We start from the raw sequence: 27,363 nt of genomic DNA on the forward strand, positions 1-27,363 counted from the left end.
TTAAGGCCAAAGGTCACATGCTAAAACAGCCTATAAACTTGATGAACATCAGGAAATTAAGTGCTCAAATAGCCTCAGAATTCATGAAATACCACTAAAATAAGGTAAAATTTTATGGGGGTCATGTCCCTAGACCCCTTGGCATCGCGCCTTTGGCGCTCGCTCTTTCACGTATAGGCTACTTCCGGTTGCAGCACCCCCTGCTATAAATACCACGAGCCGCCACTGCTTACCGGTGTTTATAAACATGACTCATGAATTACATCCACTAAAAATACAGCATTTACATCAACAAAGCTAAGTTCGAAGCTCACTTTTTACTGAAGATTGTGTCAATCAATTTGAAAATGCATTTTTAGTCCGCCAGCGTCGAAACAATGCAACAGCGAAGTAAGGAACATGGGTAAACAAAAGAAATGTGAAATAAACTCGTAGTCAGCAAACCTACATTAATTGAACGTTTACAAATGTTGAATCAATGTAAAAGGACTGAATTGCTGACTGGGTCGTCATTGTTTGAAAGACAAAAAAGGCGTAAAGGTGACAAAACGATACAAGAGCAAGGCAGCGATTATGTTTCTGGCCAAAAAAAAATTAACTTTTCACTTCAAAGATAAAAATGATTACAACGAAGCTTCAAAATTTGTCGTAAAAATATTGCAGAGATACAATAAACATAATCATTTTGTGCCAGATTGTGAGAAGACTTCCTAGATTCTTTTCAAACATTTGCAGGATTGCAAATTATTTTCTATAACTTTATATTGCCGAAAAATGGCTTCTTGCTTGAAAAAACGTGGCTACAATTTTATAAATAATTCTTAAGCCTAATACATTGAAGTAATGAAATGTTTTTTTGTTTTGTTTTTTTCTGATGACGTTTTACAACATCCGAAAAGTAAAAAATAATAATGATGAATAATTTCACATAACCATGGTTTATAAACGCTTCACAAAAATTGTTGCATAGACTTTACTGTTAGACGTAAAACGTTTGTAAAAGAAAACTGTCGGGTTACGTATTTATAATGTTTATTGCGCTGTTATCGAGTTATAAACTGCCTTTGTTGTCTACCTTTGTGGTTGCCGGCCAGCTTAGAGCAGCATGCAAACTACGCGTTTATGGCATTTGCATCGTGTTATGATTCCCGCAAATTTCCCACAAGGTCTTTGGTTTTATCGTGATATTTTTGTGCCTTTTCTGTCCTAAACTTGAAGTCACTGTGCTCTACAATCCACATCGCTTTTTAGACTCAGTGTTCATTGAAAATCTTTTGTGTGGTGCATCATTTCAAGTAGTATCTTCCCCTGAACTGTTACACAAACCGCCCAGAACCAGGTTGATTATGAATATTATAGCCGTTGAGTGGCCGTTATGGTATGTGTGGATTTATTAGATGTCTGACTAAATTCATGCCAAAGTCGAGCAAATTCTGCTTTCGGGATCCCTGCGGTTATTTACGGTATTTTTGTTGATAAGTTTAGGCAGCATTTTTCCAAGATAAATGAAGATATCGGTATTGTTCGTCACTTAGATTTAGTTTTCTCAGCATTGTTTATTCACTCTTTGATCCATTAGTTTATCCCACTTTTGGTATAATCGGATCGTTTATAAATGGCGGGTCTTCACAATAGCCGGCCTCTTATACATTGGCTCAACGTATTCAGATGTTGAATCAATGATCAAGAAAGCTGATTTGTTGTTTGTCTTATGTGACGCCGAGCATTATGCCTCATCTACATTACAAAATATTTTGTAGTGAAGACTAGGCATTATCATCTTTATTTTGCGCTCTTTGAAACAACACACAGTGCACCGTGAAACAAAAATGCAACACATAACAACAAGTAGGCGACATAAAGCCGCTAAGGGACATGTAGTCATCGAGTAAGCTGCTACGTGATCTCATAATTTTGAGTATACAGAGTCTCACAATTACTGTTTGCAAAAACGCCATTTCTTCAGCTTCTTCTAAAAGCATTTGCAGTGATACATTTCCTCAATTGCAAGTTTTGTCAATGAGAGTATTGGAACGCTTATTTCAAAACTAGGTTTTTCGTATCATTACCTAAGGGAAGATTTCTTATTGTAACGTTTTCTTATTCGTCAATGGATATTTGCTGGTTGAAACAATTGTTTTGAATAGTTTGTGGCCTACATAGCATACTATTTTGATCGTGGATTGCTATTCTTCGTAGAGCTGATAACGCAAAAAACGTTTGCTATTATTGTTTCTAATTAACAACTTTGTGATCACTGGCGTTTCTTTTGTAGCATAAAAAATAACGCGCTTTGTGTTATTGAGGTCAAACCAAACAAAGGAAAACAAGAGGATGTTTCTCTCTGCTCGCGCACACCAAGCAATTATGAGCTTATGGCTTGTTATCGCAATGTAATCCATTTCACGCTTTGCTGGAAGTTAGCTAGAAATAGCAAAAATTCACCAAAATCTTGAATTTACAAGAAAACTACACAACTTTCAGCATCAAATTTAATATCATCAGATCCGCTTGGCAATTTTAGGAAAAGTCAAGAAAAACCAAGTGCATGGCGTTACTGTGCTTCAAGTAATCAAAGGAAATATGAGGGGGGGCCAAATCTGGCCTCCCTTTGAGGAGCAAAGTGTTAAACACCTTTTCTTTGATCGGTTTTCGATTTATTTCTCACACATTGCGAACTATGTTTGCTGCAAGAACATCGTGGAGAGTCATAATAGCACATTTTGCTGGCCTAGTTTTGTTTGAGTTCAACCACTCAGGTCAGAAGTTACAGTTTTTCCTTTGCACTACTGAATAAGCTGTTTTGCCTGATATAAAACATTGCTGGCGCTAGCGGACATTAGCCCATTTTTTACAGTGATTCAATGTCTGCCAGTGTTGAATGTTCATGTGTTAAGTTCAGAGCGGATTTCGATTTTAGTGCATCCACGACCTACTAGAACACGGCCAAATATGTTGCTATTTGAGGAAATTTCTAAGAGTCTGAATTGTTACAATCATAGCTATGATAAACCTGTCATCTTCCCATTACCAGAAGTAAGTAAAATAAGCAATATTTGCACCTAGACATATGTTTGGCTTGTTTAACCGGAGATTAGGTATGTACGTTGAGCACAATTTACACAATAATAATGTAATATGAAAGACTTTTCAACTGCACCCTGGAGGTAGTATCGTTTGGTGTAATTGCATGTTCCTTTTAAAATATCAAGGATTTTTTAGGGATTCTATGTTGTAAGCTGTTCAGTGTTCATTTGATGTGTCAATTTAAATTGTAATTTGTTTGTTTTTTGCCAAGTTTAGTTTTGCAAGTAAAATATGGCTATTGGTGAAAGATCCTGCTTTATAAAAAAAAAACTAATAGTCTGGGAGCCTACGACAGAAGAGTTCACCCCATAAGGTACAAAAGGTTTGACCCCTTGAAGTTACTGGGGTCAACCATGTCACTCACAAAAAGTATGGAAGATTGACCGCGCCGGGTGGATCTGGTCCCTAGAGCCCCCTAAAAAGCCCAAAAAGGGGGTTAATTTCACCCCATAAGGTACATGGACCAAACTTGGTGAATACGAAGTTCTATGTCATGACATCACAAAAATATCAAATCTAACAATATTTTCGAGTGGAAAGATGATGTAAGACCCCCCCGAAAGTGAACCCCCGGGGGGTTAATTTCACCCCATAAGGTACATGGACCAAAGTTGGTTAAAACAAAGTCTTATGTCAGGACATCACAAAAATATCAAATCTAACAATATTTTCGGGTGGAAAAGTGATGTAAGATGCCTTCAAAGTGACTTCCCTTAATGTGACCCCCTCGGAAGGTTTATTTCACCCCATAAAGTACATGGACCAAACTTGGTCAAAATGAAGTCTTATGTCAGGACATCACAAAAATATCAAATCTAACAATATTTTCGGGTGGAAAGGTGATGTAAGATGACTTCAAAGTGACTTCCCTTAATGTGACCCCCTCGGAAGGTGTATTTCACCCCATAAAGTACATGGACCAAACTTGGTCAAAACGAAGTCTTATGTCAGGACATCACAAAAATATCAAATCTAACAATAGTTTTGGGAAGAAAGATGATGTAAGACTCCCCTAAAGTGACCCCTAGGGGATTAATTGCACCCCATAAGGTAGGCTACATGGACTAAAGTAGGTTAAATCGAAGTCTTATTTCACGGCATAACAAAAATATCAAATCTAACAATATTTTCGGGTGGAAAGGTGATGTAAGATGTCATCAAAGTAACCCTAAGAGGGTTTATTTCACCATAGAGTACATGGACCAAACGTGGTCAAAACGAAGTCTTATAGGACACCACAAAATATCAAATCTAACAATACTCTCAGTTGGGAAGATAAAAGACCTACCCAAAAGTGAATCTCCTCCTATAATTTAATTTACTTCATCCCTTACTCGAACCAACCTTGGTGTAACGGAAGTGCTATGCCAGGACGGTACCAAATAGATTAAATCTAAAAATATTTTTATTTAGGTTTTGGTGAAATACATTCACAAGCTGTCCCATGATGCATGAAATGGAACTATAGCCTACTTTACAAAAAGTTTTTGTATAAATCATATTCAGTCAATCGAAAAAAGGCAAAAGGACATGACAATACATGGCTTTGTAACACCAAAAACAGAAAGTACATAAGAAGCATATAGGCTACAGTAGCCAGAAAATTGATCGAAGATCTTGATACAACCACTAAATGTTGAATTAATCGAACAACTGACTATCCAAATCAAAACGCTTCGAAGTGAATCATTTGGAACGTTAATTCAGGCAGTAATGAACATTTTCCAGCTGCTACAATAAATAACTCAATAAACCCAATGTAGTAAATTTTTGTTTAATGCCATTTGCTTCATGTCTCTAATCAGTTATTGTAACTGTTCATTCATAAACAGAGATTGTTTATGTAAATGTAAACGGTCGTTTCTTTATTCTTCATTGTCACTGCTGTCGCTTTCACTTTCTTCGTCTTATTCTTCGTCTTATTTGGATAGTCAATTGTTCAATTAAGTCAACATTTAGTGGTCGTATTAAGATCTTGGATCAATTTTCTGGCTACTGGAGTCACGAGCGCCGATTCCTATAGGACAGTGGGGACATGTCTCCACCATCTTTTTACATGTCCCCACCATCTTTTTACATGTCCCCATCATCTTTTTACATTATTTTTGTAACGTAAAAGGGAAAATATTACCCGAATGTCACAATTTTACCAGTCAAACGTTTAAAATATATTGAAAGGAGGGGACAACATTTTTGTTTTATGCGAGGAAGCCCCAACCGTAATAGAAATGTTTTATTAGGCAGAGAAACCCTGGTGTAACTCGCAAATTGTATTTAATTTGGTTACGCCAGGGCCACACAGTGCAGAGTTTTAGAATTACTTTGAAAGAGTCGTACAAGCATGTAGTGCAGTAAGTGTAGCTTGTGTTACTTTTGTATAAGAAAAAAGCTATTTTTTCAGTTATTATTACATTGAGGTTAAGAGCTGCTGAAATGTCTTTACCGGTTTGGCAAAAATTGTATATAGGAAAATCAGCAGTTGGAAGGCTGGCAGGCAGCTTTTTTTCAATTAAAAAAACTCTTACCCTACCCAATTTTTAAAAGACTTGTCACGTTCCAAATCGTCTTCAGTATGGACATGGCCATGGTCAACTTCCTAAACTTCAAGATCGATCGGTCAGAGTATTTTGCAGTCATTGACAGCTCGCAGCAAAATCTTACTGACTATTTCAAGTCCACCGATCTTGAGCACTACAAAATTCTACAAGAATCACTCTTTAGTGGAAAGCTACAATCACATTTGGTAGACGATTATCTTCAGTTCTCTGACACAGAGTACCTTGCACAAGATTTTCGAATGATATTCAAGAAGATACCATCCGCTGTTCGGCAAATGTTTCCGCAAGTGGAACTTTTGCTCATATCACCAGCCCGCTCTTGTTCAGCTGAACGCTCATTTTCAACTTTGCGACGTATCAAAACTTTGTTACGATCTACCATGACATAGAAACGCCAAATCATGCAATGGTCTGCTATGTGCACAATAAAGTTTTGAATTCCATCAACCTTCATTACAAGCCAAGGATCAACCAAGGACTTCGTTTTTAATTCGCCGGAGACTCGTTGCCGAGTTGCAGTGTTTGGACTTCTGCTGTCCAATGCTGACACTGACAATTAAAATACATCGCATTAGACTTGTAGCCTATCTACTGTAGGCCTATTTGTTTGTTTGTTGAACAAACCCCAATCTTTCAGCTCGCTTCGCTCGTCTGCCCTTTCTTTTCTAGTAAATGTCCCCACCAATCTTAGAGAGCGATCGGCGCCCATGACTGTAGCCTATATGCTTCTTATGTACTTTCTGTTTTTGGTGTTACAAAGCCATGTATTGTCATGTCCTGTTGCCTTTTTTCGATTGACTGAATATGATTTATACAAAAACTTTTTGTAAAGTAGGCTATAGTTCCATTTCATGCATCATGGGACAACTTGTGAATGTATTTCACCAAAACCTATATAAAAATATTTTTAGATTTAATCCATTGGTAGCCTACTCTCCTGGCATAGCACTTCCGTTACACCAAGGTTGGTTCGAGTAAGGAATGAAGTAAATTAAACTATAGGAAGAGATTCACTTTTGGGTAGGTCTTTTATCTTCCCAACTGAGAGTATTGTTAGATTTGATATTTTGTGGTGTTCTAGGACCTATAAGACTTCGTTTTGACCACGTTTGGTCCATGTACTCTATGATGAAATAAACCCTCTGGGGGTTACTTTGATGACATCTTACATCATCTTTCCACCCGAAAATATTGTTAGATTTGATATTTTTGTTATGCCGTGAAATAAGACTTCGATTTAACCTACTTTAGTCCATGTAGCCTACCTTATGGGGTGCAATTAATCCCCTGGGGGTCACTTTAGGGGAGTCTTACATCATCTTTCCTCCCAAAACTATTGTTAGATTTGATATTTTTGTGATGTCCTGACATAAGACTTCGTTTTGACCAAGTTTGGTCCATGTACTTTATGGGGTGAAATACACCTTCCGAGGGGGTCACATTAAGGGAAGTCACTTTGAAGTCATCTTACATCACCTTTCCACCCAAAAAGATTGTTAGATTTGATATTTTTGTGATGTCCAGACATAAGACTTCATTTTGACCAAGTTTGGTCCATGTACTTTATGGGGTGAAATAAACCTTCTGAGGGGGTCACATTAAGGGAAATCACTTTGAAGGCATCTTACATCACCTTTCCACCCGAAAATATTGTTAGATTTGATATTTTTGTGATGTCCTGACATAAGACTTTGTTTTGACATACTTTGGTCCATGTACCTTATGGGGTGAAATTAACCCCCCGGGGGGTCACTTTCGGGGGGGTCTTACATCACCTTTCCACTCGAAAATATTGTTAGATTTGATATTTTTGTGATGTCCTAACATAAAACTTCGTATTTACCAAGTTTGGTCCATGTACCTTATGGGGTGAAATTAACCCCCTTTTTGGGCTTTTTAGGGGGCTCTAGCGTCCAGATCCACCCGGTGCGGTCAATCTTCCATACTTTTTGTGAGTGACATGGTTGACCCCAGTAACTTCAAGGGGTCAAACCTTTTGTACCTTATGGGGTGAAATCTTCTGTCGTAGGCTCTCGGTCTATAACGACTGTATGGTATGTATGATGAGACTACCGCCTGGATGCAGTTGGAAAGTGTTACATATTTTACATTATTATTGCAAAAATTGTGCTTAACATACATATCTAATCTCTGTCAAAACAAGCCAAAAATATGTCTAGATGCAAATGTTGCTTGTTTTACATACGTCTGCAAGTGGGAAAAGACAGGTTTATCATGGCTATGATTGTAACAATTCAGACTCTTAGAAATTTTCCCAAATAGCAACATATTTGGCCGTGTTTTAGTAGGCCGTGGTGCATCTGATAACAAAACAATGCGTTCTGTTGAATCATAATTGATCTCACAGGGGAAGACCTTGTTGAAAACAACGTCTAATTTAACAGGTTTAGTTTTTTTCCTTGAGTATTGTTACGTGACTATTCCAGCAGGGTAAGTTACTCTTCGCTCTACTTTGAAATTTAGTCACCGTATGTCAATACCGATAAGAGCAGGGGGTGCGCCGCACCCCTGCACCCTCTTACTTTACGCCAGTGCCTGTGCTGTTCATCATAATTATGTTATCGCCAGAGCTGTCATAACGAACCTATTTGTTCAGTTACATACTTTTATTCCAGTACAAAGCAAAGGCGAATAGAACTGTAAAAACTGCATTTGCAAAATTGAAAACTATTTTTATCAATCAATGCTTAAAGGGCGGGTAGGCACTTTAACAAGCAGATTTCTAATAATCCACGCGCGTATCCAATCCAACCACGAACCAATGAGATGCTACGTTATCTGTACGTTATCTACGTTATCTGCTATTGTGACCATTCCAGTATTCAGCCAGAGAATTAATAATTACTTTGAACTTTGTTTGGTAATTACAGAAGAAAAAAGAGCTATAACAGAGGTGGGAATCAAACCCACGTCATTGTAATGACTACTACCGCCCTAACCCAATGCGCCAAGCCAACCGATGGCAAAGCGATGATTTAATTTAGCTAGAATTTGCGTTTTTCCTTTATTTTTCCCAAACGCAATCTTGATGACATCATGAAAAGCGTAGCTTCTGATTGGTTCGTGCTCGATTGGATATCTGCATGTTAAAATGCCTACCTAAAGGGCGAGGAAACCCAAATTAACTTTTTGCGAGGTTGTTGTTTCAGCGTGATGTCATTGTGTACAACATGCGTTTTAGCAAAAAAAAATCCAAATTTTGTAGCCCTCGTCTCGCTACGGCCGCTTTTGTTTGATACCCGTTTGCGAGGTCTCGCGCGCATCAAGCTGTGATGCTGTTCGCTGTGACGTCACAAGGTACATATAGTTGTGGCCAAAAGTTTAAGACCAGACTTGATTTATGACCATTTTTGCATTACTTCAAAATACTGCATCATACATTGTTTCAGTTGCATCATCTTTATGCATCATCTTATATCTGATGCAGTATTTTGAAGTAATGCAAAAATCGTCATAAATCAAGGAAAAACCTGACTTGGCGATTTTCCACGTTCTTTGTGTTTAACATGCTACCATAAAACGATTTTCAATAAAATTTTGCCCCATTGCGGTCTGACCACCATTGTGCGCGTGCTTTTGTCAGAGCTTTCAAAACGAGATTGGCCTGAGCAACGAAGCGTGCGACTGTAAAGAACGTCATAAAGTCTACGTCATAAAGTCTAGCAATCAACCGATCACGCAATAATTGTTACTGCGGGCGATTTGACTGTAGGCTATGTATGTATTTACATCAAAACAGCACATTTTAACATCAAAACAGCAGACAGTTTGCTCAAAACATCAGATTGGTAACGTGGCTTTTGTTATTGCTGGACTTTATGACGTATTCTTGAGCTGTGTTTGCACGTTTTGGTCATTTTGAAAAAAATGAAAATAAATGAAACACTGGACTTTGGGCCTTGCCAGCGCCATTGAAAACAAATTTTTTTGGGTAATTGTTTTTAAAATGTATTCTTGAATGTTCAGTTTACTCATTTTAATGCTTAATTCCGGTTTGAAATTTTCCTTTAGTATGCCTTTAACGAGACGAGGGCAACAAAATTTGGATTTTTTTATTACTAAAACGCATGTTGTACACAATGACATCACGCTGAAACAAAAAACTCGCAAAGTTAATTTGGGTTTCCCCGCCCTTTAAGTTTGGAAATTCGACAAAAGATGTTAAAATGTTATATCTGATAAACCGTTACAATCTTGAAGCTTGGACAGTGTCACAAACAATGGAAAAATGGATCGATGCCTTGGAGCTGTGTACATTACAGGCGAATGTTCAAAATTTTCATCGAAACAAAGTATCACTAACGATGAAGTATTATCCAAATTTAATTCAAGCAAAATTCTCCTACAGATAGTCAATAAAATTGAAATATTTCGGACACACAATAAGGCAAAACTGGTTACAAAGATTCACTGTGCTGCGTTAATTTTAAGGTTACTAAAGTATTGACGGCTCTTAGTGTACTTTTTGATGCTGAATCCAAAACTGTTATCCGTTTTCTTCCATCAGGTCTAGTTTTTTGGCAAATTGCATTTGAAATTTTCGGCAACTTCAGCTTTCAGCGTCTTGCGATTGAGATTTGTGATGTCATAAAAATGATTTAGCAATTGAATTAAGTTTTGATGAAACTTCAGTGACATCACAATGAGAAGAACATGACGAATGCACCTGATGCTTGAAAAGTTAAACATCTGAACTGTTTTTTACAGGCTAGGTTAGTGTGCAGTTTAGATCAGTGATGAGCAACCTTTTTGTGACTGTGGACCATAAATTTGTTTTAGAAATTTCTGTGGACCATAGCCTTTTTTTGTATATCAGATTTATAATTGTGGCTTAAGTTTAGAAAAACAACATATTTATAAGTAATGAATTTAACCAAATATTTATAGGTAGCAATTGACCAAATATCATAAAATTTTACGTCAGTGACTGCCTTGTTCTTGATGTTTGTCACACATTAAGTCATAATTACAAGTAAAAGTTTGATTCAATCTTAATCTTACTGTACCACGCTTATTAATATCAAATCGGTTTCTTTTAAAAAAAAAAATGTCATTAATAACAGAAAATCCAGCCTCACATGAATATACTTCAGCGGCATATAAGATAATCAGTCTTCTGCTCTATTACTCAGTCAGTTACTTTTAACAATATCGTTATGTTATTCGCTAACTGGTAACTATTCAGCACTTTCAACTCATCTCAGTAGCGCGGGAAAAAATAGCAAAACAGCTGATCGTAACCAAAGGCGAAACATGGGGATTCCCCAAGAAATCGTAAACACATATTTATAATATTGTTCGGGGGCCAATGATATGTCACAAGCACAGTGAATACGGAGTTAAATTGCTAATAACTTAGCATTGGTACAATACAATAACAATATGTGTGTCTTGAATTATTTTATTCGTGGACCACCGAAAATTCTCTGTGGACCACTTGTACCTGGACCACGTTGCTCTTCACTGGTTTAGATGATAGTTATTGTATTTTTTTTATTGTATGCTTTGTATGTTTTGTTTATTTATTATATGTTTTACACCTGGTTTTAAAAATGTCAAATCTGCTTACTTAGTTGATCCACAAAATATTCTTTTGCCACCTCTCCACATTAAACTTGGTCTCATGAAAAACTATACCAAGGCACTTGATAAAGATGGCCCAACCTTCAAGTTCTTACAAATGAAATTTCCCCGTATATCTCTGAAGCGAAGCTACGAGCAGGAGTCTTTGATGGGCCACAGATCCGTGAGCTGATCAAAGACGAAGGTTTTACTGCACACATAAGTGCAGTAGAAAAAAGAGCATAGACAGCTTTTCGAGTAGTAATTGTAAATTTCCTTGGAAAGCATAGACGCCCTAATTACGAAGCACAGGTTAAAAAGCTGCTTGAAAGCTTTCAATCCCTTGGAGCCCGGATGTCTGTGAACATGCACTTCCTGAGTTCGCATTCGGATTACTTTCCTGACAACTGTGGTGACTACAGCGAAGAACAGGGAGAGAGATTCCAGCAAGACTTTCGCCAGATGGAAGAAAGGTGCCAAGGATACTGGGACGTAAACATGCTTGCAGATTACTGTTGGTGCTTAAAAAAAGATCTTCCCAATTCCACACATAGAAGAAAATCTCTGAAGCGACACTTTTTGTCAGCATAAATCATTTGTATTTATATTGTTATTGTATTTATCGTCGGAATATCATCATGTGCCGCACACCGCTTTCTGTGTTAAGCTATTTTGAACACTTCATTTTTATTTCACGCATTGATTGTGCAAGTATCTTGCATTTAAAACACATTTGTGATGTTAAGTGTTTACGTGTCTATAGTGTAACATATTAACTTCTACTGTGAGGTTGAGCGCCGTTGAACAAAATTATGTGTTAGGAAGCTTTCTTGGTTAGTTGTAAGTGCCTTTATTTCAACTGTGTTATTATATTTTTGTAGTATTTAAAATGGCTGTCATTGCAAAAACCTTGCATTCAAATAAAAATACCATCTTGCAAAAATTGACAAAATGCATGACCAATTAAGCTACCACAGAAATTAGTTTCTTTGTGCACAATAATGACCAAAGGTAGCATTATTAAATATGTAATGAAAAAAAAAACTTGACCTGATTGAAAAAAACTGGTTGCATTTTTGAGTTCAGCGCAAAAAATTGATTCAGAAACAGTTAAAACATCTTCAATCAGTTCAACCATAAATAGTCAGTTCAATCAGAAATAGCTAAAAATCGATTTCGACCAGCTAGCAGCTAGATCATCTTCAGATAAGCAGAAAGCAAACACCACAAAAAATCAAATGATGAAAGTGCGAAAGCATGAAAAAATTGAAAAACTTTTCACTCTTGCTACGTCAAAGAATTGATGGAAAAATCAGCTATCAAAGGCGCAATAAATGAAAAATGGCACGAAAGAGTATGGTATGGAGTTGTACCATTATAAGCCTAACCAGGAAACATCAACAATACGAAAAATCTTGCACCGGCTTGACTGGGCGTGTGGTTGTTCCCTAATACGTTAAATTGCTTACCCCATTTTTTGCATATTAATACGCAAAATATTGGTTAAATTGACAAAAAGTATAAAGTCTGCGCTTTAACCGATAAGGCGCCTATTCTAGCAAATATAGCGACGAAAAGAATTAACTGCATAAAACGATATCCATGAGGTAACCTGACAACTGCCTTCACGAAAAAACTTATTTTACTGACTAAAATTACAAGATGTAAAGTTAGATATTATCCTACACGTCCTACAACTGTACCTACTGGATAAGATAAATTCAAATGGTGGAACAGTAAAAAAACAATTGTTACGTCATAGGTAAATTGAACAGACGACAACGATAAGTCTCCATAAGCTAAAACCTCAATTGCTAAGGTAACAGGGATCAGTTGTCAGTAGATGTTACAGAAAATATATTTCGCACTTATTCAGTGCATCTTCAGTTCTGAATAAGTGAATAAGAATAACTGAAGATGCACTGAATAAGTGCGAAATATATTTTCTATAACATCTACTGACAACTGATCCCTGTTACCTTAGCAATTGAGGTTTTAGCTTTCTAGATATGGAACAGGGCTCGTTTCAGAATAAGACTAGGTCAGAAAGCGAGGCAGACTCCGACGCAGCTCAACATCAGCCTAGAGCAATTAGCTACAGTCTCCATAAGAGTTGAAAAATGAGGGGGTGACAGGGTTTATTTAACAAAAAGTGTGATCATTCTTTGAATATTAATTTCTGCTTTGGTAATGGTTTGCCATTTGTTTTCATGTAGGTCTAGTAAATCGGTGGATGGTTGTTCTGTGAAGGTGACATCGTAGCAATGTTCTAGCTTAGGTCTGGTTTGCAAAATGTCGTTGTAGAATTTGAAGTAGTGTGATAGTAGGGATGCTTTTGTGTCATTAGAGCACTTTGTCCACATTGTTTGGTGACCTGTCGATTTTTTTTAGAAAAAATTACTAGTTTGACCAACATATTGCTCTTTACATAGTTTGCATGTAGCAACGTATGTGCTAAAGTTTTCGCAGTGTAAATTTTGTTTAAGTGGTACAGTTTTTCCTGATTTGGTGATGAGATGGTTTGTAATAGAGATCATACTACCGTGTTTACCATGATTGCCGCAAAGGGAGCAATTTCCGCAGAGTTGAGATGATCCAATCTTAGAGTTTGTGTTCAGTGAAAGGCTTTTAAAATTTGTAAGTGAGTAAGTGTGGTAGGTTGTTTGTATACAATCCTAGTAGTGTGATTTAATTTACGTTTTTTACCAGTAAGTTGCAGTTTTTTCAAGAAAAACGTAGCCCATACAATTTTGTCGTTGAAGTTATTGTCCATGTTATTTTGTGGTTGACTTGGTCCAAATCGCTTTATCCATGTTTTGGCCAATTGAAATATTTTGGCCGTCATACCTTTGTGGAATCCTGAATTAATGCATTTTTCTTTTAATTTTTCCAATTCTGTTTCATACAAAAGTTGATTTTCATTTATCCTACGTAGTCTTGTTGCTTCTCCAAATACAATGCCTTTGTAAATGGATGGGGGGGGGTGAGAAGTTCCATTGATAAAGTTTCGATCCAAAGCTGTGGGTTTGACATAATTAGTGGTGAAAAATCCTTTTGGGAAGTGGTTTAAAATGACATGGTAAACGTTTAAAAATTCAATTTCCATGTTTGTTTGAAAGTATTTTTTCTACGAAATGTTAGTTCCAAGTTGTTCTGTTCAAATTTTTATCTCAGTGCCAATTCAGTTTGATTTGTGTTTTGATCGGCGAATAAAAAAAGATGATCTTATTTACTTTTTTTTAATCCAACTTTAACCAAGATTTTAGGATTCAGCAGTATATTCGAAGACCTCTGGTATTTTGTCTAAAACCTTCATTCTGTTTTTTCTTGAAACCTACCATATTCCCCCAACTGTTTTATTAGCCACAAGCCAAATATGCAGAGCTTTAGGTCCACGGTATTTGCACGCCTGTACAGTTCATCTGAGGAAGATCGGGGGCTGATGGAAAACCAGCCAGCTTGACCCTATATCTATAGCCCAGCCAGCTACGAATATTGATTACCTATATCCATAGATGCAAATTTTACTTGTTCTATAATTACAAGTAGGCGATTACTATCACCAACTTTTCTAGCAATAGTTGCAGCCAGTGTTTTTTTAAGGTGTTTTGGGGGACCGAAACGGTCCCCCAAAAACACCTTAAAAAAAACTCTCTACCCAAATTGTATTATATTTTTTCAGAAAAAAATGTTATAGCATGAAAACCTGATGTGATAGGCAACCACTATTGTCAGATTCTCAACCAGCGCCCCAGATTGGCTAAAATCATTTGTCACATCCAATTCAATCGCAATTGTGTTGACCAGCAGTGTAACCCTTAAATCTTGGTCATAATGTAAACTTTTAATATCTTCACAGTAACGTCTTCTTTTTAGCAGGGGCGGATTAGCCCACTGGGAATTGGGGAACTTTCCCTGTAGGCCGATTGAATTTTTAAATATGTGTACTGTATAAGCTACGGTATTAAATATATATGAATGCATATAATTATAACTAATCCACTTGCAGCCTATACCAGGCATACAAAGTAATTTTAACATTTCCGTTACACAAGTGGGTTATGAAGTAACTTTCAGTACGGCCGATAAACTTTAGTAAGTACCGATAAACTTACTTGAAGAACCGTTTAAGAAGTCAGCAAAAGCGAAGGCACGAAGGTAGTCTCCACTCGCTTATTGTTCTTATGTGTGTTCAGTGGCGCCGGCAGAGGGGGGCAAGCGGGGCATCTGCCCCCCAATGTTTTGGGCATCATCTTTTTAATTGTTTTATATTAATACATATTGTTTGTTTTTTTAATATTTGGATCCCAAGCTGAAGTCAACTCAAGTTGCAAGGGAGGGGGGTAAAAGCTTTCTCTTTTATTTTAAACTTGCTCTTCTTGCTGCTGTTATTATTACGATTTTGTGATTCTATTCACGTACTTCGCCTGCTGCCTGTCACGTAACAATTGTTACCGGCTGTTCAGCAGATTGGCTTTTGCTTGGTTCTAGAGTGGTGGCAGTGCATACAGCAGTGGGTCATTCAATGTTTCTAGGATATAATGTAGATTTAACTCAACGAAGTCTACTAAAGTAATAACCTACAGCAGTGGTTTTCAACTTTTTTGGTGGAACGGAACCCAATGAAACATTTCAAAAGCTCGAGGAACCCCTGCTCAATTATTTAATTGCTTTATGCAAAAAACATCGTTTGATTAATAAAATTAAATTAAAATACTCATGTTCAGATTTATTTATGTATAATCGACAAAATTTACAATCGTAATGTCGACGAAATTTGGCGGGAAAGCAGAAAGTTAAAGGTAATCGCACCACAAGAAAACAACAAAAAATCGGGATCGCAGCGAACGTGTTAAGCAGTGGTTCTTAAACTGGGAAGCGCGCCCCCCTTGGGGGGGCGTGTGAGTCTCACAAGGGGGGCGCAAGAAATTGAAAAAACTCTGCATGAATTATGACTAAACATGTCTTCACAACTACGCTGGACAGTCGATTGTTGAGGATGAAACTTTGTGTTACTGTGGCACCGTGTTTGCAGAGCGTGTTGTTGTCACATCTCGCATTCCTTGTAGTGGTGTTTTAGACTTTGCTAAATGTTTCTGCGACACCTTAACTCTCGTAACACAACGGTTTTCTGACACAGCAGCCTCGAGCTCAATTGGAATAATAATGGCAACGACTGACTGACAAGTGGCAGAGGCTAGAAGTACAGCAGTATCCCCAACTCTATAATAGTAGGCTACCATGAGTAAATATTTTTTTAACATTGATGTATTCGCAGTAGGTTTATTTTTGATTAATTAATTCTATTGACATAAAATGAGTGGAAAAAAAGCGAAAGTATGACGAAGATAATCTGAATTTTGACTTTATAGATGCCATAGTAAATAAGTAAATGACCAAGTTGAGCCTACCACAATGCGTCATGTGTTTTCAAAATCTGAGCAACGACGCTTTTAGACCAACTCGTTCGCAGCGTTATCTTGAAAAAAAAACACCTTGACCATTAAAATAAATCTTTAGCTTTTTTTCCAATGCAAGAAGGACTCTTTTAAAAAAATGAAGATTGCAAGTAGCGGATGCTTTCGCTAATCGTCGTCGGCGGAAGTTGTAGAAGCGGCTTACGGAATTGCTCACATGATAGTTCGGGAAAAGAAACCCCACAGACAATTTACAAGAGGAATTCTTGGTGCTAACATGAAATTTTACTGAAAAAGGAGGACTTTGAAGCAATGCCATTAACTGAGTTCTGGATGACACATGTACACACATTTACAACAATGTGGGTGCTGTGGCTATACGCAGACTTCTTCCATTTTCATCCATTTACTTGTGCGGAAAATTTTTTTCTACTCCCGTGAACATAAAGACAAAATCTAGACACAAACTTGACTGTGAAGGAGATCTGAGATGTGCATTTTCTGTTACTAGTCCTCGAATTAAACATTTAGTATCCATAAACAGTTACAGTACATCCTTCGTATTAATGCAACTTACCTGGAAACGAATTGCTGTTCTGCTTAATGTTTTTTTGATTTTGAAACAAGGTGGGGCGCGAATTTTGTTAGATTTGCAAAAGAGAGGCGTGTCTCAAAAAGTTTAAGAACCGCTGTGTTAAAGTGTAGCAAATTTATTAATAGTGGCAAACCTAATCAATATTTGATTATATTTAAACAATATGCATATAATAGTAAAATAGACTCTCGGATTTAAATGTAAACTTGCGGAACCCCTAGACTTACTGGCGGAACCTTAGGGTTCCACGGAACCCTGGTTGAAAACCACTGGTAGGGCCTACAGTAAGTAACCAGTGGTTTGATGACTATCTCTGGCTGGAGTATTCAGAAGCTAAGGATGCCACATTTTGCTTTCCCTGTCGAGTTTTCAACAGCTTGGTATGTTATAGTCCTGTTAATATTAGTTAAAGTTTATTCTATTAAACTGCAATTATGCTCCACCGGTGTTAAATGATTTTTTATTCTTAATGTTTCTTTATCCTATCCACGAAGATTTCATTCGCAATATAAGGACGATAAAGTTTAAAACACAAAATGAGCGAGCAATTATATTATATACGTATTAAGATGCAAAAAATGCAGTAATAGGAAATAATGCAACTAAAGTCAACATGTTTCTATGTTTATTGGACGTTAAAATACATTTCACTTGTAGTAAAATTATTTTCTCATTCTTTTATTTCTGAGGATATTGCGTTGCTTATTGCCTTTAAGTTGGGAGACTTGCGTCCCCGCGAGCAAGATTGTGCATTTTTTTACATCGATTCAACGCCCTACAACGTTGAATCGATGTAAAATCAGCAGATTTAACTGGCTGGGGTCGGCGTTTTAATTGATTATTTTTACGTTCAGTGAAGCTTGTTTTTACGACTAATAAATGTAGAAACATGTTGACTTTAACTGTATTGTCCGTCATACTGCATTTTTGGCATCTTAATAAGAAATATACAAATTGTTCTCTAATGTTGTGTTTTAAACTTATCATTTGATATTGTGCATTTTCCTGATGAAATCTTCGTGGATACGAAGAAGAAATATTAAGAATAAAAAATCATTTAACACCGGCTGAGTATTTATTTCAGTTGAACTACGCCGGTGGCACTCACAGTATATTTATTCCATTAACTTTTATTAGCCTCAATTCTCATTATGTCATAGGCAACGCAATACGCATGTGACCGCCTCTGCGTTTGATATATCTACTATGCTTTGACATTTGTATTTTCCAAGCACGGAAAAACGTTTTTACAGCGTTTCAGTACAGTATTTGATAATTTCTCTCTCAACTAACAGACTAGTCAAAATCATGAGGCATATTTAACTACCAGACTGTTGGATAATTAATCAGAAAGTGGCCGCTTTTGTTTCAAAATCTCTAGGCCAGATCAGTTTACTAATCCGCACCTGCTTTTTAGATATCAGTGTGGATCAGCAGAAGTGATGACAGTAATCAGAATTACTTAAAACCGGAAAGAAAGAAATCAGCAAATCCGCGTAGAACATTGCCTAAAGTTGTTGAGGCTGCATGCGCCAACTCAATGTCAGATATCTCGCCTGCTCTCCAGTCTGCTGATGAAAGATGCAAAGGCTTTCTTTCATCTGACTTTGCTGACGTGTCTAAAGTGTCTTCATCGCAACAAACAACTGAAAACAAGTTAACAGAAAGTTATCCATTTTACTTTGAACCTGAGGTTCCTCAAGATTTCGTGGCAATATCCGTGGCAGCGTTACGTTCGTTCATCATACGTCGGGAGGCCGTCATCACCAGTAGTGGATATAAAGTGAGCTTTAAATAACTTTATCAGAATGTTCTAATCATTTATATTGTTCTTTCCTGAGCAACACTTTACTGAAGCATTGAAATATGAAGAATTGTCACAGAGGTATACCACCATGTGCGTGCAATGCTAGGGTAGTGCGGGGCAAGACTAGTCACATTTTGGTATTATTGTGTATATCTTCACATAAAGTTAAAAACGTCTCAATTTTTAGTGTTAAACAGTTGTACTAAGGCTTCCTTAAACAAGATAGCAAAAAAAAAGTGAGATTTATTTTTAAGTTATGTTAATACAACATCATTTTTACGACAGAGTCAAATGACTGGTTTTGCCCCTAAAGGGTAAAACAGGTCAGTGTTTTTTTGATGAAAGAAAGAGTATATTTACACATAAAAAGTGCAGTTACACATACAAAGTGCACTACTGCAGCACATTTGTTCATAACAGACATCAGCAAACATGCTGGATTCTATTTTATGACATTATTTGTTCAATTACTGTACCGAGTATCCATGGTTCTTCTTGACGACAAAACAAACTGAGCAAGGAAGATTATGACAAATTTGCCATTTTGTTCACTGACAATGAGGTCCACATGGTACATTACAGTTGTCAAATGTTAGAACAATGGCTTTGTGAACAATTGATAGAAACACCATCAAAAATACACTTCAAATGTTTTCTAGTAGCCTATAGTTCAACATTGTTACATTTTTTTAAATCTTTCATTTGTGATTTTTTGCGTTTTTGTCCAAACTTTGACGCACACTTTCTATAAGAAAACATTGAAAACCATTAATAAATTTTGCATGGTATACTTACCATATCTTAGTGAATAAGTGGACAAAATTAATTTCAGTGCAAATTTTCACTGGGGTCATGGGCAACCAAGATATTAAAAGGACCCCACTTTTTGCTTTTTTTTCATTTCGACCCACGTTTCACATTAAATAAACTCTCAAAACCTTTAATATTTTGTAAAATTTCAGCCAAAACCAATAAAAAATGGGGTCTTGGCAAGGTTTTAAAATTTTGGGAAATCTTAGCCGAGAGCTGGAAACGGCCAAATTGAGATGCCTATGACCTTTGACCTTTTAGAGTGACAATGTGAACAATGTTGTTTTTTCAATATTTGGCAAAAGTACTATCACATGTAAAAAAATTGGGTTGTTACCTAATTTGGTTTAGCAGTGATAGGGCCTCAAACATGGCCAAAAATCAAAAAAATCGTGCGCCCTTGGCAGACCCCCCCCCTCAAAACTAAATGCTTCGCTCACACTAGGATAAGCTGATTTTTGATTTAATAAGCAAATAATACCCTATGAACCAAATGCTAAATTCTTTGGTTAAAGAATTTAGCATTTTCACCAATTGAGGCAAAAATTTGGCACAGCACTTCGTTACTGACTTGTGTTGCCCCAACCAAAATAGCCATGACTGAACAAAAATAAATACCCAATAAAACTAATTTCCAAGGAAGAACTACAAGATGAGTAGTTTTGAGACAAAGTACAATAATTGTAATTTCGTTTAAACTAGAAAGTCTTGGTTTAGTTAACAATTTTTATAGTGTAATGCTCTGTTTAGTCGATTCCACACAAAAAAAGTTAGTACAAAATATGAAGGTAAAATTTTACACCAACTTACGTTTCGCAGCCTAGACCGAGACAGCAAGCAAAAACTGCACAGCAGTTGCTGTTGTCGCATCACAAAAAGAACCACTAAGTGAGCTAAAGCATTTTTTGAGTGTATTATTTCTAAAAAAAAAGTTATGCTTGATTAAAATCAAACCGACTAAAATCAAACCGACGACTTGTTTTACCCTACGTAATGCTGGAGCAAAACCACATCGGGTGGTTCAGAAAAACGAACAACTTTTTAATATTTTCTTGGCAATAATAGCATTAAATTTATTGAAATTTTATACTAACTACTTTGTTAACGTTGTAACACACAATCTGACAGATCGGTTGTAAATTAGGTGAATATTGTCAAATTCGATACCATGTCTCAAAATTGCAATATTAGAGTAAAATTCATAAACTTTAGTTTAGTGTATGCTCAATCATGGCCTACTAGAAAACACGGCCGGATATTGTGCCGCGAAGAGAAATTAGAGGGGTAACTTTTCTGCACAAAGTAGCATATAGTAACATCTTTACAATGGTAGCAGACAAAATATTTTACATCACTGAACAATTTATGGACATAATGATGCGTTAAAAAGCATTCAACATAAAATTGTAATCATATGCTGATACACTTGGTTCAATTGTCAATCTGGTCAGCAAAAAACTTGAAAATTCGATATGGTAAAGTATCACAGTTACCCGGCCTTTGGATAACATTGGAGAAAGACTATAAGTTCGTTTGCTGTGCTGTTGCTAACGGGACTCCTCTATCTTTAAAGTGGCAGGTAGGTATTAGGAAGCCTGGCAATCTACTCGTCATCGTAACCCAGTTTGACGAGAGACTGGAAACAGAATTTCGTTTACATACTCGTGGGTTTAGAATAACGGTAAAAAGGTAAGACATAAAAAGCGTCAAGACATAAAACAATAAGACATTCTTACAACAATAAAACCTATATCAATTTTCTGCACACTCTATTCATGCCATTTCCGTTTTCTTTAAAGTTGTTTAAACTGCAAAACAGCATCTTTGCGAACATCACTTACAGCAATTTTCGAGCATTGTTAAAAAAGATGTTGCTTAAAATTCTTTTTACAAATTTCAAATTGTGTCAAATTGTCAAATTGTCAAATTGCAACGGACATAGTTGCAAATTAGGCATTGCTGAGTGTTGCAGGTAGTCTACATTTATAAAACAAATTACGGGTCTGCACAGTTTCAAGCATATCAAAACCTTTTGTATCATAGTAAAAATAGTAAAAAAAGTCCAAGTGAAGGTAACAAAAGCCCACCTCGAGAGAGCTTTGTTAGGTAGCCTACTGGTATTCCTTCAAATGTGTATGTGCTTCTGGCAAAACCTCTCTATTCTCAAATACTCCAGCTGATTAAGATCCCCTTAGTTTGCTAGGTAAACTCTGCTGCTTGTGAGAGGTCGTTTTCCAATCTTCATAGATTGAAAACCTGGCTGAGAAATACTTTGGGACAGGAAAGGTGTAATGCTAATATTGTTTACAGCATTCACCACAATATTCTTAACGACATCAGCGTAAATGACAGTGCTAATGAGTTTTCAATGCGCACTACCGTAAGACGCAATATGTTCGGTTGTAACAAGTTCTTGTGATATGTTTGAAAGTTATTATTTTTGTCATCAAATTGTAGATGTTCTTCTGTAGCTTCGATTGCCTTCAGTCTCCTGACTAGTGACTTTGTCCTATAGTGCACTAGAGAGAGGGAGACCTTTTATTTTGTCTGCTGCGAAGTATAGCCTAAGCTACAAATATATTCAATAACAGACAGGAAGCAGCGAAAGACTATATTAGTCATCGAGTCAGCTGCTTCAGTAAGTGTAGTGATTCTAGTGAAGGAGTACAACTTCTGTTTTTTTGGAAAAACTAAGTATTCATTGGAAGGTTGTAGGTTCGAATCCCGCTGGAGGTAACCATTTTTCTTTGCCTGTTTCTTAATCTTACAGCAGTCATTCACAAGAGCACTGGTAGCACTTTTATCTCCATGACTTCTCATCTGTATATTATGCTGTTAGCGGCTAATTTACCGAGGTCCGGTGATTGTAATCAACGTAATACCGGTAGGCTACCACTAAATTGTGTATAAAAATATGCATCCCCCAATGTTCAAAATCGTCTAAAATTTGATAAAATGTTGATTTAAAACTAACTTCGGCACAACTGCTGATATAGCAACCTCACGAAGCCCAACAAGAAATCGTCCTCCACTCATCTGACGATATTTGGAAAAACGAAGTTCAAGTGGGTCAGTTTGTAGTCGTGATGTTAAGACATAATAATACCCATCTTGCAGCAAATACTTCAGCAACGATGCAGTACACTGTAAAGTTGCAACCAGCGCTGAACTAGTTTGTTTACTTAAGGAAAAATTTTCCACATTGAAATTTGGATATCTTTCCAGGACTGAAACCAATCAGCCAGATTGCGCAAAAAGGTTGGCTTCATGTCATGCAAAATCACGGCATTTCCTATGTGGAAGTTAGAGTGGTACTTCAATTTGCTATTGCTGATTGTCCACCAGCAGTTTATTAGTTTCAAAAAGTTTGCTGCATCTGCTCGATCAGGAAAGTGACTGTCTATTGCTGCCGATGATGTTGCATCAAAAATGGCCAAAGCAAGCGACATGCTTTGTTTATTGTCACCAGGATGCAACACTTTAAATGTAATTTGTGAGCTTTTCGTAGGTTTGCCTGCAAAAGTTGATCTCTGTCATACGCATCGTACAACAGTTTCCATGAAATTTCACCACCGGATACATTGACTGGATCTGGAAAGTGTCCAAATCGAAATGGAGGAAAGATGAACCTGCCAGCATTTAACAAATTATTACGAATGTTTTTCACAAGATGAACTGAATCGTAAAACAAATAAGTTTTGCTGTCTGCCTTTGAAGGGTGACTAATTACATTTGGGTGAAAGCTTAATCCATATTTTTTTGCACACATCATTGTATGCACAGTGCACACATATTGGTGGCATGATTATCCATTACTATACTGCATTCACAGTAAAACCAGTTTGGTGAAGAGACTTAATGCTTTCATCAATATGTGCAGAAAGCCATTTACCTTCAACTTTAGTTTCTGGAACTGCTTTCAATACAAATGAGATTTTTTTTTTTCAACCCGACTATCATGAAAGTCATTATCCCTTTGTATAAATTTCCGTTGTCGACGCTACCAATTACCTTGCGATCTTGGTACTGAAGACTTTTTTGAAGATACATTTCATCAGCTAATAAAATGATATTTTTGTCAATTTTTTTATTAAGTAACAGTAATTGCTTTTAGTGGCTCAAGTCCTCCTTGACATGGTCTTTTTAATAGACTTACTGATGGCAAGGGAAAATGCTATAACAGCTTATAAGCCTGAACTGAGGTAGCCTATACCGCAGTAGCAGTGAAAACTGCAGAAGTGAAGACGTAAACTTAGGCTTGCATTGGGAGCCTTATAAAACGGATGTCACAGAGTTCATTGATCAACTGATTGTCAGCTTTTTTCAAATCTTCATAATTACAAATGTACGGTGTAAAATTTTCCGATATAGATTTACTTTTTAATATACATCCATGTGATTTTCTGAACCACTCTAGCAAAGGAATAGGGGAACTGTTTAAGAACAGCTTGACATGCAGTGTTTGATCCACGACAATGCACTGAGTTACAATCGGGATGTTAAACTTTGTGGAATATTCCAACTTGTAAAAAATAGCTTTGTTGTTGTATAACAGTTGTTAGCCTTTTGGACACAAACTCTCTGAAATACTGCTGAAATTTGCTATAGCGTCTTGTTTTTTGAACATTTCCAATTGATCTGGCAGTGTTGTTGATCTGGAGGGTGGCTTCCTGTTTGTTGATGGAGTTGGAGGCACTGAATCATTTTAACTTTGCTCTTTGCCCAGTTTTTATAAATACTGGTTCAAAGTGTTTTGCACAAATTCCACTGTTGCTGTTTGGCCGCATGTGCGGCCCGTGGAAGGTATCAACGCACAAGTAGGCCTATAACCAAAAATACTTTTCCTGAGGAGTTAAACAGCATGAAGGTAAAAAATACTTTCCAGGAAGCATATTTTTGCTTTGCATACGATTCCACCGACCGACCAATCAGATTGTAGTTCTAGGTAGGTGTCGTTTAAAGTTATTCCAATGCGATGTCCAGCCACACTGTCCCAGTGGTTGATTAATACATAGTTAGAATCTACACTGTGAAGTTGATTAAAACGTCTGTTTTCGTATTTCGAAAGTGTCTGTGAGCATAGGGTTGCTTATTTTAAATTTGTAAATGTCCTGTAAATACTAGTGTGCGTTTCACCTTTATTGGGTTTCACGAGCAGTGTTCCTTTATGCAAGTTTTTGTTGGCAAAATAAGTGGGTGTGCCAACTCAATTTATAATAAATTGGAATAATATTATATATATATAAATTTAAAGACTTTTTCTGGTATTGTGAAAATATTTAGCTTTAGTACTGCAAAATATTGTTAATCAACTATTCTTGCCATGCTAATAAGCACCACAAGTGACATTTGTCTAATAATCAAGGAAAAACGGTTTTATAGACTCTCACAAAAAGGATGAAAAACCAACTCATTGCTTTTTTAGAGGGAACACTGTTCATGAGTTACGATAGAAACGTTTTTTCGAGGATTTCCACAAGCGTTTGTTTCATGGTGCCTGGTTTCTTTCTCCCTGTTGTTGGAGCCTCTTTTTCGCTGTTATGTTTGCAGGTCACTATTGTTGCCTGTATTGCGATGTGTCAAATATTTTCATGTTTTCTGAAACTGTTAATGGCAAGATATCTTTTGTGAAGCGAAGTGACAACACCACTCTTGCTTGGCGATGAATATTCTGATGAAACCGCTCGTCTCGCTATAAGTGCGCACAACAAGTGGCCTCATTTATTAGGCAATGTTAAAAAAGTCAAAAGTGTTGTAAAAGGAGCTTGGCCTGGCAGTAACGTTGTTCGACTAATATTGTTGCTGCTGTGTTCTGAGATAAATATTAACAACACGTAACGCTGGATACTGGGTACGAAATGCGTTTTTTTCTAGCATAAAAGTCAACCTACCTAAAATTTTATCAGTGCGGCCCGCCACAGCTCTCCTAAGTGCCCAAGTGGCCCGCATGCCAAAAAGGTTGGTGACCCCTGACCTAAACCAAGGCTGTAGCTACTGTATATTGACGAAAATGAGGCACTTGACTTCCACAGAAAATTTTTAATGTGCATTATTATGTCTGTTCGACCTTGTGACATTTGACAAATACCGATTATAACCAAGTGATTTTTGGAATATCAGCCAAAATTTCCTCTAGTTTGGTTGCTTCTGGGCTTTGTACAAAGATATTTTTCAAAAATCCGACAATAAATTACTAAATGTTAATAAAAGTATTTTTGGAAAAATACAAACTACTTAATTGCTGGGATTCCCCAGTTGCTGCTCTCGAACCTGACTACGGCCAGGGTTGGAAGTCGTTAGTCAAAAAGCAATGACTATTTCACTATTCGATATTGCCCAAAAAAGCAATGACTTTCCGCTATCGTTACGGTACATAAAAAAAGCAATGGATAACAATTACTAAAAATATTGAATTTTATTGTATTTGCGTATTTAACGACCCAATTATACGCCGTTGCAACTGTCAAAAGTATAAACATCTTGGTTTTTTTAATTGACATATTGCATAAGGATAATACCAAGCTTTCTACCCAGTTAACAAATCAGTCATTTTTTACATTGATTCAACGTCTGCAGACATGGAGTTAAACGTTGATGATTTTCTCTCTGGCATTCAGCGGTCAATGTATACATTTTTAATCAGCTACTTTCATTTCTAAGGATCCACTGTTTTATTGTGTAACATTTACTCCGCGTTTTGCTGTCACATAAACAGAAGATTATGGGTCTATTTCGTTTGAATCTTTCTTCTTCGCCACGAAGAATCAAGGGGCTCTGCTTTTTACCCCCCTTGAGCAGTGGCAGTAACTCGGGCTAGATGCTTGGGCAGGTTTCGAGCAGCCATTGGATTGATTCGACATCCAGAATTTGCGTATGATAAATGAAGCAGTTGCTGATGATGTGGTTTGCGGTATGTTCTTTTTTGCAGTCTTCACAGATCGTGGATGGTCCCATCCCTCGTTTGGGCATGTTGGAACAGATTATTCCGACTAGTGCGCAGGCAGTTGGTCCGTACTCAATCCTTCCTTTTTTGGCAAAAGCATTCCGGATAGGTGGGCCGGTATCAGAGATGATTTTGGAGTAATGAGGAGTTTTTTTGAGGAGTAATGAGGAGTTTCCGCCCCGATAGCTCAATTGGTTAGCGCGTCACTTCTGGAACGAAGAAACTTCAAGATCAAGCGGCGCTGGTTCGACTCTCGGGGTGTGCGCTTGAGCAACGCACGTTAAGGACTGCTCTACATTCAGCGGCATCTAATGGATGGAATAGTTCCCCGGCAACAAGACTTCAACAATCGGAAACTTCACTCTGTCAATCTCGGTGACCGGGCCTGCGTCAGTGATTCAAAGCCTCTACAAGTATGCGAAACTGCCAGGATTAAGCTCTGCAAGAAGCTTTCCCAGTCCGAGGATAAAGATTCAATCAATCAATCAATCAAACTCCGAGCTCGATTGATGGTCAGCTTAGGTACTGCACTGATGAATTGGTCTTCAGCAGTTTTTATCAGA

At 37.1% G+C, this 27,363-nt stretch overlaps 1 protein-coding gene across 4 annotated transcripts in view; it reads left to right on the forward strand.

Annotated features, from left to right (window-relative positions):
* LOC145779408 (uncharacterized) overlaps window positions 1-27,363 on the forward strand; it is a 158,767-nt gene that overhangs the window by 118,030 nt on the left and 13,374 nt on the right. For all 4 annotated transcript variants that reach the window (XM_082590991.1, XM_082590992.1, XM_082590993.1 and 1 more), the window contains one exon: window positions 18,658-19,023. In XM_082590991.1, coding sequence (XP_082447117.1) covers window positions 18,658-19,023 — 366 coding nt within the window. The remainder of the gene's footprint in view (window positions 1-18,657; window positions 19,024-27,363) is intronic.

The sequence above is a fragment of the Aplidium turbinatum genome, chromosome 11, assembly GCF_918807975.1.
Source record: "Aplidium turbinatum chromosome 11, kaAplTurb1.1, whole genome shotgun sequence".
Taxonomy (NCBI): Eukaryota; Metazoa; Chordata; class Ascidiacea; order Aplousobranchia; family Polyclinidae; genus Aplidium; species Aplidium turbinatum.